Raw genomic sequence first — 10,689 nt, 5'->3', positions numbered from 1 at the left:
TGTAGGGAAGAGTGTGCACATATGCATTGCAGCATACATGGAGAGATGGGTACCAGGTTCTCTGGTAATGGGGAATCTCTCTTTAATACTAGGAGGGAACTCCAAGCACCTGCCTTTCAGGAGCTACAGGAGTGATTAGATGGTAAGATCAGGGTTTCATCCCTGTACAAATTGTAAAGGGATCTGGCATCGTCTTTTCATCCAGCCAAGCGGTAGATGTGTAAGTAGATAGATTAGAGAAACAAGCAGATTAAAAATGGACCAGGATGAATAGATTAGATAGATGCCTAGAGAGAGGGCCATTAATAAATGGAGATATATGGCTGTTGGTCAGGCTTCCATCCCTTTGCTAGCTATAAAAGGATCTGGAGATTTATTATTCCTGCACAGTTTGCATTAGCTTAAGACCAAGGCCAGGGTGCATACTTGGATAATATTTAAAGCAACCCCTGCGCATCTAGTAGCAGACACCATTGCTTGAAATTTAGTCTACGCAGTGCATGCTTCCAGCGTGTGTGGGTACACGCGTGTTGTGCCTCCTCTTTCTGACTTATTTCCTGTCCTAAGACTTGAGCAGGCAAAGGATAACTTTCAGATGTGGCCTATATGGATCTGGAGGTCGACTCTCCACCCAGAAGCCAGCTGGGGTTTCTGGCCTGGATCTGTCACTACAAAGACGTGCTAACAGATCTCTTGGCCGGTGCAGATGCTGCTAGAAAAGCCAGTCAATTTTGGCCACCTTAGCTCAGCAGAGGAGACACTAAGAAACCACCCGGTCACAGGTTTTTTTCCAACAAGGTCTGTGGTTGCTGAGGGTGTAATTGCTGCTTTTGGTAGCAGGAAAGTGGGCGGAGGTGTCCTTGTTTCTTCCAGGGCAGACGAGCAGGACTTGAGCTTTGTAGGAAGAGCAAATGGATGGAGGCAAGGACTTTGATGCCTACAGTTGTAGCTTACAAGTGTTGGTGTCTTGGGGGTGGGGGTATTCCAGGAAGGGGAAGCTGGGACGTAAAACCAGGACCTGGGAGAGATCCGGTCGGGAAGTTTGCAACCAAGGGGGGGTTAATGAAAAATGCTGATGTGCTGCCCTAACTTCTGGTAGGGAGCATAGACTTGGCTTGGAGACAGGTTTGAAATGCTCAAATCATTGCATGTCTCCATGTTCTGAACAAAAAAAATCCCCTTTTCAGGTTTGAAACCATTTTTAGATCAGGCTTGTGGGACAAGAACCCTCTTTCCCATCCTAGGCTGAACCCCTCCAGTCCTGTTCAACAGCTGCGCGTGCCACTGACTTGCCGTGTGACCGTCCCCATAACCTCATGTGCGGAGATGAGGCGCGTGCCGCCGGATTTCCAACCTCTTTTTGCCCGACGGAGCGAAACGGTTCTGCAGCAGGACTCTGCGGTTGCGCAGATGGCAGCGGCTCCTGGTTCCTGAGTCGCTCCGTTCTGTCGCGCAGTTTCTTCTCGATAGTTAGGAGCTTGGTGGTACTTGTATTCCTAGTATGCAAAGTCTGCGATGCACCTGAAGAAGCAGCAGTGCTCTGGCTGGACTCCCTTGTGAGGCTCCATTTTATTTTTTTTTATTGAAGAAGAGGCAGAAACCAGATCTGGGCAACCTCACTGGGGAATATCGTAAAAACTTTCCCTGATCTCTCCCCTAGGAATGGACTAGAAAAGAATCGAAGGCAAATTTCCCTGCTGGAATGACTCTGTGTGCCTTTGCTATTCAATTCTGCACCAACGCAGGTTCTGATTTGGGGGGTTGTAACCATTATTCATTTTCCTTTTGGGGAAAAAGCAATGGATTTTCCTGTTCTCCTTCTGCTTTTCTCAGTGTGATTAAAGCTGACGGCAACCCATAGTATTTCTAACCACGTATACTTTCCCCTGGCCTGGGAACTGGCTTGTCTCATGTGCAGCTCGGGATTGAGGGGCTTTTCTCTCAGTCACTGCTGTTAGAGAAATTACCTTTGTTCACTATTAGGCCCCTTGGTAAAACCGGAGGTAGGGGTGTGAGAGGTTTGGGTGGGGTATTTAGCTGCCTTTACAAATCCATTCCAAATCAGGTCTCTTCGGCTTCTGGTCTGTGCTGCCTCTGCTCCCTTCCAGGCCTGTCTCCGTATCCAGAGAAGCCATCCCTTTGCTCAGGCTCTGTTCCTGACTCCCCAGCCAGCCAAGAGAGAGGTGCTGAAGCTCCTGTGGTTAAGAGCAGGCGAGCAACGGGAGCTTCACGAGATGCAGACTGACATGGCAGCAAGACGGTTATCAGTGCATGGAGGAGAATCCAGGGACTCATTCATTCACGCCCTCTGGCCGGGTGAGCTCCCAAAAAGGTAGGGGAAGAGCTGTGGTCTGTGAAAGTCAAAGAAAGGTGGGTCAGGGCTTTTGAATTTCTTGGGAAGCAATTTGAAAGGCAGGCGGGTGCAAGGCGGCTCTTGCACCCAAAGGCAGGCGGGTGCAAGGCGGCTCTTGCACCCAAAGGCAGGCGGGTGCAGGGCGGCTCTTGCACCCAAAGGCAGGCGGGTGCAGGGCGGCTCTTGCACCCAAAGGCAGGCGGGTGCAGGGCGGCTCTTGCATTTGGGCACGGCATGGTTGAGCACTGCAGTGCTCAAGGCAGACCTGCAGGTGGCAGCACCGGTGCCATTCTCCAGGCCGGGTGGTGTTTTACCAGCTGGAGTTGAGGGAAGAAAGAATAATTCAGAGTTGACCTTTGGAAGCAACATAAATAGAACATAATGTTTAAAGGAGAGGAGACATGCAATCGAGATGATTTTAAGAGCCGTTTATTAAATGATGAAAAGATGCTCTCCTGGATTTGCATATAAATGACCGTGCAAGCGGTGTCTGCAGGAGTGCTGGGAAGCCCATCTGCTGCTGGGAAGCGTCCCTGCCTCGACATGGGGCTGTGTGGGGCTTGGAAGGTGAGTCCCGGTTGCTGTTGGGACCATCCCAGCTCCCCAGAGGTGAGGCAACGAGGCATGTGCGGTGCCTTCAGCAGATGAAGGGGACGTGGGTTTTAATGAGATGACTTCCGAATGAGCACATCTGCTGGTGCTGGAGAGGAGTCCGCTTCCCCGCTGCCAGGCAGCTTGCTGGGTTGTTTGCCTGACAGCGAGGTGGCAGATTGGCTTCCCAATGCCTCTGGGGCTTTTGCACGGAGGCTCCCCCCATATATGCATCAGTGATGCTTCGGGGGCAAGGGCTGAAACGCACCCCAGTCTCGTCTCGAAGCCAGCCTGCAACTTGGCTTCTTCTGATGGAGACAGAGTCCCGCTGCACCCTGGGGACATCCCCATCCCTCCCTCTTCTTGTCCAGACAGTCTGCCTTTAACAAGATAAGGCTCTGCCGTCAGCATTCCCCTGCAAAGCCAATCTCTCATCTATTTAATGACCCGCTCTTGGCCATACGGAGTTATGTCAGTGTAGATCTCCAGCCTCTCTGTGACACTCCCTTTGTGGTAAAAATACAACCTGCGGTGATTTACTCTTTCAAATATGTAGCTAATGCACTCGCCGTCAGAGCCATCTGTCAGGCGGGGGAGATGAAAAACCCACTTCTTTTGGCTCCGTAGTAAGGAGGTAGTCGAAAACCTTCCTGCGGGTCTCCCAGGAAACCGGTCTCGGTGGCCGTAACATAGGATTCCGGTTTTAAAAATAAGCAGGCGAGCGAACAACACGTGCCTCCCGTTTCAGGCTAGTGGTGTCTTCTGGTAGAGTTGTATCCTAGAAGTGAGAGTTTGCAGTGAAAATCCAACTTGAACTTGATCGTTTCGGCAAGGACAAGTATCGCTGCTCAACTAGGGCATGTTGTGCATGGAGTACCTGGTGCTCAGTGAAACCTGAAGGCTTAGTTTATCATGTTCAAGACTTCCAGGCGGTTGAATGTCCCTCCAGCCGCTGGTGAATGCTGGGAAGGTGTTCTGCCAGCTTCTTTCTAGACCGTTGCATGGAGGTCGTGGAAGGCCTTCCTGGCATCTCTGCTCCCCTGCAATCCAGGGCACCCTGGTCTGAGCAGGAGGGATCCAAGGTGGGTCAGAAATCCTCATGGAAAAGATGTGGCAAAGAGGTTCATTATGGAGGTCAGGCACGTGATGGGGAGTGACCGTGGAGCCTGGGATGCCCGAACCTCAAAAGCGTCTACGAACAAGCAGGTCTCCTTCTCGCAAGGCTCAGCTCCGTTTTGTTGGGAAAGGGGATTGTGCGTCTCCAGCACGGTCCGCCTGGCTGCTCGAGCTCTGCGTCGGGGTGGCCTCCTTGCATCTTCCTTCCCTCCCCTTCGCGCTGTCTGCACCTGCTGTGTGAGTCGAGAGAGCTGGCGTCTCCGTTGCTGGAGAGCCGGTGTCCTTGCACCATTTCCTCTCAACTGGCATTTTGTTCAGAAAATTAGGGCTGGAAGGGACCCCCCAAGGTCATCTAGTCCAACCCCCTGCCTGAACGCCCCTTGGTTTTGCACGACACAGTCGAGATACAAATAGGAGTGCGAGACCTGGAAGGGGTGTTTGCAGCCATGCTGCTTCCGTTCCTTGGCACGGCCGGGAAGGAGCAGGATGTGGAGGTGCTCGCTCAGGCCCGGCCTCTCAACCGTGTCCCGTGTGTGTCTCGGGCTCCTCTGCATTCAGGGGCTTTGCATTTGTGCTGAGATTTCATTTCACATTTGCTTTCCTAAATGGCTTCCTACGGCACCGGTTGTTTTTCGGAAAGGTTTACTTATCTCCCAGCTGCCGTTCCAATTCTCCCCCTCTGTCGCTCGCCTGGGCTCCGCTCGCTGTTTATTGCGTGTTCGGTTGCATTTTTACATCCTGCGATGTGGGGGGCGGTCACGCCATTTCAGCAGAGATGCAGAAGAAATCAGGCTGGAACTCGGGAAGGAAAATGATTAGAGGCCTGGGGAGAGGAGAATAGGCCTGTTTAGCTTGGGAGGAGGATGGGCAGGCCTGTGACACGGGTGGGGAGAGCGGGGCTGCCCCTCTTTCCTCTCCAGCAATACAAGAAAGGGGCAATTAAAGTCACGGGCTGCAAAACCGAGGGACTGGACTGCACAACGTGCAGCCGCTTCCATGCCACGTGTTCCCTGCGAGCCCATGGGCCTTATTAGCACCGAAAATCGTCATCGTCGTCTTCCTATAAATGCCTGAGGCTAATGGGGTGCATTAGGATTAGACATGGGGAGTCTCGCCTGCCTCTTTGCTTTGCCTCTGTGCCAGTTCGGGAGCTGGTGGCATGGTCCTTCCCTGCCAGCAGATGGAGACCGTATGACGCCGGCGTCGCAGTGCTGTCCTCCCTGGCTGCAAGTTCATCAGCCCAGCTGGTGCTTTGAAAACACTCCTGTGATTTCTCACCGCCTGTCTTTAAACACGACCGCAGACGATTTGCAGAGCGAGTCTAGTCTGAATGGGGTGGGGGAGCAGGGGGACAGCCCGGGTCCCCCCATGTACCTCTCCGCTCACCTGGGAGAGATGCTGTCATTGCACGAGGCGCTGCAGGTTGCATCTTCTGAGACCCAGACTTCCCCAGCCTGGCTGGAGACGGCAGTAACTCGGTTTAGCGATTCCCTTATGCCTCCTGTGACAGCACATCAATGAAACCTGTTTGGTATATGCTGTTTCCACCTGCTGGCAGGGAAGAGCTATACCCAAGCGTCAGACTTGGCACAGACAGCTCTGCTTCAGGGCTAAGGAAACCTAGAGAGCTGGGGAGAAAAATCCCCGCGGGTAGGTTATTCCTTAACCACCCCCTCACCTGGTTCTTCGCAGCTCCCTCTGGAGCCCTTGCCCCCGGCCACTGTCACAAATTACTCCCGGCTTAGGTGGACGACGGGTCAGATTTGGCAGAGTAACTCCTTCCAGTCATAGCACCGGTGGAGGATACTGCTGGGATTCAGGGATGCTACCAGGTCAGTCTCTCCCTTCTCGGGCCCACTGTTTCCTTCCAGGGAAGGATCGGCGGTGGATAAGTGCTGCCTGGGGAGCGGCGCTGGTGCTGTTCAGACGTGGCCTCCATCACCGCTCCTCTGTGATCCTCGATAGCGCCCCACGTGGGCGTTTCTCGACGCAGGGTGTGGTGAGCTCCTGGAGAGTAGACAGGAGGGAGGAAGGGGAAAGCAAGAGAAGGGGAAGAGGAACACCAAAGAGAGGAGAAATTAAAACAAGAAACGAGCAAGTCTGCAATGTCCTAGGCTGGGGGAGCAGGTACAGGGTGCAATACGCTGTCTTTTATAATCATCATCGCGGGTACTTGGCAGCATTGCACTTACAGGGATGCATGGCCCACGCACCATGGAACAGACCCCCACAGGGTCCAAGTGAAGGCGCTTGTCTCCGGGCACACACGCGCGTGGAAAGCAGGCACCAACTCATTGCCCACATCCTCACCCCAGCTTCTTTTGTCTCTAGGTCAGTATTGACCCCATTTCTGGCAGGTCAAGGCGTTCCCAGATGCAATGGCAGCCTTTTCTCCGGGGGATATTCCCCTTCCTCCAGAATGTCCCTGCTATCTAGGTAAGCGCTGCTTTGCATTTGCTATAGAAACCAGGCTGGCTAAGGAGAGGAGGATAAACCTCCATCTGCCTCCGACCCAAGAGCAGGCAAAGGGCCTGCTGGAGGCCAGCGCTGTCCCTCTGGTGTGTGCGAGTGCCAGGACTTACCACATATAAGGGTTTTGGGGGTTTTTTCTTGCATCTGGGTTTGGTGCGCTCTTGCCTACGGGGTTAGATCCTTAGTCAGTGGCACTTAGTGGCAGTGTGTCACCCCGGCATAGCACAGGCGTGTGGGCAGCTGGGTTCATGAGCAGCAGATGCTTTCTATTCAAGTCTAGAATCAGTGCCCTCTGCGTCAGGAAAAGCCTGGGCAGGTAGAGAGACAGGGAGATGCTCGCTTCAGATGGATCCTCGTTAGCATCTCCGCTGCGGCCCCAAGCCATACACGCAGCCCGAGCAGACGTACCTGAGCTAGCTTCGGCTCGGTCTAGCCACAGCAGCCCGGGCGTCAGGGTGGGCTGCACCCACCTGCTCAGGTCACTGGGTAAATGCTTGGTGGCTTAATCTACTGATGCCGCCATCTGTTCCAGAGCAAGCTAGATGACCGCCTTTCACACGCTGCCTTTGGACCGCGTTTAGATCTCCCTTAAACAAATCGGGGGGAAGCGAAGCCTGGACGCTGTGTGCGCCAGGCGGACAGCACCCTTTCCTGGTGCTCTCCTCGCAGCAGGTGCATTTGTGGTTTAGCACCCATGTCCCGAGCCCCCCCTTTAACAGCCCGACTTCTGAATAACATATTAGGTTATCGCACTCGCTGGTTCTCGCCTTTGTGCATCCCATAAGCCTACCCACAAATGGGTCTGCAGCCAGTCCTTTCAGACAATCTTCCTTTAATACAAAGTCAATATATCTACATACACCGTGGTATGAAAACCACTTACTGTTTCAGTTTGAAATAGTGTGAAAGCAACAGCACTTTGCTCTCATACAAAGAAAAAAACCCAAAAAAACAAAACCTTTTATTCTGGTTTTTTTTCCCCCCCCCCCTAAACTCTCCCAGTTAAGATTTTGCTGCAACATACTTTGAAATTTGGGCAACTTTCACACAAATAGGAAGTAAAATCTCGAAGAAGCCTCTTATTTGTTGGAGACAGGAAATGGGTCGGGTGTTTCGGGGTCGCCGTTTGGTTGCGTTGCGGTCGTCCCGGCAGTACCAGGTTGTGGCCACGTTGACCCCTCTAGAAAACGAAAGAAAAGTCGAGGGAGAGCAGTTCTGGGGCAGGGTCTCTCCATCAGGACATGCTCACCTCACTGCGCTTTGGCAACAAGACTCCTCTTTTTCACGTACGTCTGCTAGACTATCATCTACGCAGCCCAGCGCGCGAAGAGTCGGGGGCTGCTATTACAATACCCATGGTTTTTGTTGGTCGATTGATTTTAAAAACAGCGTGTGCGCGCGTGTGCCATGGCTCTGACATTCCTGTCTTTCTACTTCACTTGTAAGACACTGGTGTTGTTTAATCTCCCGATTAACGTGGCAAGGGCAGGCTACGTGGCCACAGGAGGGTGGGGGCGAGTTGGCACTACGACGACATCTAAGCCAGCCTGCTAACCTCACGCCCTTCCAGAGATGCTCGATATGTCTGAGATTAAAAAAACCCCCTGGAAATAAAAAAAAAACAAACCCAAAAAAACCGGACGTTTTGTTCTTACATGAGCAAGTTAAACCTTTTAAATGGTAGAAAAGCAATATGTAGAAGTAGCAATTTGCACTGCATTTTTTTTTTTTTTTATATATCACAGCCATTACACATAACATTTCTACAGTGAAAAAATAGACTGTCTTTGAACATAATATGAACAAATAAGCAAATATTTTTTCTTTTAAATTCATTGACCGATATTCTTTGTTTTTTTTCTTTTTTAAAAAAAGGAAAAAATACACTATTTAAAAAAAAAAAAAAAAAAAGGTAATGTCACTTGTTACAGTTACATTGATACTTTAAAGAAAGCCACTCACAGTATATGCCATTGGATGCAGCTCACTTGATCTTTCCAAATTATTTTACAGCTAAGTGTGGGTTCAGAGCTGTGCCTACGAACCTGGGGTGACATACTGCACGGGGACGGGCACAGAAGTGTCTGCTGGAGATCTGCTGTGTTGCGGGGTGAGGAGTTGGCAGCAAGGATCAGCAGCCTCATAGGAATGAATCACTTCTCTGGAACGGGCCTAAAAGGGGCCCTTTCAAAAATGCTCCTTGCCCTGGGGTAGCGGGCAAAGCTGGTTACAAAAAAAAAAAAGGGGGGGATGGTACACGTGCAAAGAGAATGGGAAAGACGCTGCGTTTTTGTACTTCTCATTCGAAACAGCGGGTGTGCCCGGAGGCGCGGAAAAGAGGAGGTGGTCGGTGAACCCAGCTAGGGAAAACCCATCTTGACCTGACAGCACCTGGGCTCAGCCTAGCCAAGTCTGTGCCCAGAGCCCGGGAGCACTGCCGCGCTTTATATCTATTTGATATCTATAGCATTTTAAAATATCCTAAAAAATAACTTTTGGAATTAGAAGAAATGAGGAATGTTCCAAGTATTCGAAAGGTGAGCTACAACCCCTCCTGCCTGGCAGAGGCACTCAGTGGATGCCGACTGCAAGGTGCCCATAAGCCCAGAATCATCCCGGTGGATGATGCTGAGGTTATCGAGACTCCAGCTAGAAGAATTCCTGCCCTCGCGGTTGCTGACGTGTTGAGACTGGTTTATTGGATTCGTTTCTACAGGACGCCGTCTCTGCAAGTGACTTCCTTTAAAGACTGCCAACTATATTAGTAAATAAACTGAACTCTAATGATGTAACCAGAGCCGGCTTCCTTCCCTTCTCCAGCTCGCTCAGCTCCCTTCAGCGGTAACGTTTCGCAAGGTGTTTGTTTGAGCTTTTGGATCAGTTTTTATGATGTCCAGACATCCTCCACAGCGAACACCACTTGAGGTAACAAGAGCAGTTCACCACTTAAAATAGTCCTTCAGCACCCTCCTGAGCTGCCTCTTCACGTTCCAGGTTACAACATGGAGTTCCTGACGGGGTGTGCCTTTCAAGTCCTTCCCCCCACTCCCCGCGGCATTGTCCAAATGAAAAGGTACTTCTTCTGATTCAGTTTTGTAAGTTCAAGCACTCCTCCTGGGTCAGAAGAGGCCTTCCAGGACTTAAGTGGTTGGTAGAGTCTGCAAAAACGGATGGCTTTTTATGTTGCATAGTGATCAAAACTTCCGAGATACTCCAGAGCTGCCTGGTAACAGAACTGGTACTCGTCCTATCAAAATGGGAAAAAGAGAGAGAGAGAGAGGAGTTAGCGGCTGTGCAACGATTGTTAAATCCCTTCCAACTGTGCAGTCAAGCCAACCCCTTCATAGCCTGCGGGGCAAGAGCGCGGCTGCAGGCCTGTGCGCAGCGACCGGAGGGGATACAGCGTGCTCGGGAACCGGGGAGAGAGCCACGATGCTGAAGAAATGGGGGAATCTCTGCATCTTATGGTGAGGATGTTCATAAAAGCGCTTTTCTTCCTCTGCTTTTCATTAAAAGTAGGTCAGTGTCCTTACTCCATTCCCAGTATTAATAAGGCCCCTAGAGCATTTGTGCTCTCGGAGAGCAGGGTTGGGGTTAGAAATCCACGGTGGCGGATAGTGCAGCGGGCTTGGCTATCGGATGGTGCTGCTAGGATCCCCCCCACCCAATCCTCCCACCTCCCCAGCCGTCCCTACCGGAAGGGTTTGATGGGATTAAAGTTTCCCACTGGCTGGAAGGACAAAGGGTCAGTCATCCTCCAGCCGGGAGGGTGAGGTTAACGCTCAGGATGTGGGCAGGGAACGCGGTGTGTTGCTCTAAATGTCCTAGAGTCCGCCCGTAGCTGCTTTACCTCTGTCTGCACCATGGCAGGTCGTTGTGTTCGCAGCATCTTTACTGTCTGGAAAATATCTACAACCCCCTCGTAACGCATTCTCTCCAGGACGATACTCAGCGTGATGAACACCCCAGTCCTGCCCACTCCGGCGCTGCAGAGGAGGAGACAGAAAGGGAGTGAGGCAGCGCCCGGACTCGGGTACGGGACGCGGACGCCTGCCTGCGTGCTGCTCTTGTGCGGAGCAGTGACCTGACACCCCCGTCCAGGGCGCACGGCATTAGAGGTGGAGAGCCTAAGTCCCCCCACCACCAACCAGCCTCTC

General features: G+C 51.9%; 1 protein-coding gene across 10 annotated transcripts in view; it reads right to left on the bottom strand.

Moving 5' to 3' along the window:
- Positions 1–7,363: 7,363 nt before the first annotated feature.
- PTPRS (protein tyrosine phosphatase, receptor type S) overlaps positions 7,364–10,689 on the bottom strand; it is a 165,842-nt gene continuing 162,516 nt past the window's right edge. For all 10 annotated transcript variants that reach the window (XM_025196479.1, XM_025196480.1, XM_025196487.1 and 7 more), the window contains 2 exons: positions 10,383–10,518; positions 7,364–9,779 (listed from right to left, as the gene is read on the bottom strand). In XM_025196479.1, coding sequence (XP_025052264.1) covers positions 9,711–9,779; positions 10,383–10,518 — 205 coding nt within the window. In that variant the 3' untranslated portion in view covers positions 7,364–9,710. The remainder of the gene's footprint in view (positions 9,780–10,382; positions 10,519–10,689) is intronic.

This window comes from Alligator sinensis, unplaced genomic scaffold, assembly GCF_000455745.1.
Source record: "Alligator sinensis unplaced genomic scaffold, ASM45574v1 scaffold1295_1, whole genome shotgun sequence".
Taxonomy (NCBI): domain Eukaryota; kingdom Metazoa; phylum Chordata; order Crocodylia; family Alligatoridae; genus Alligator; species Alligator sinensis.
This window is presented reverse-complemented; position numbering and strand designations above follow the sequence as displayed.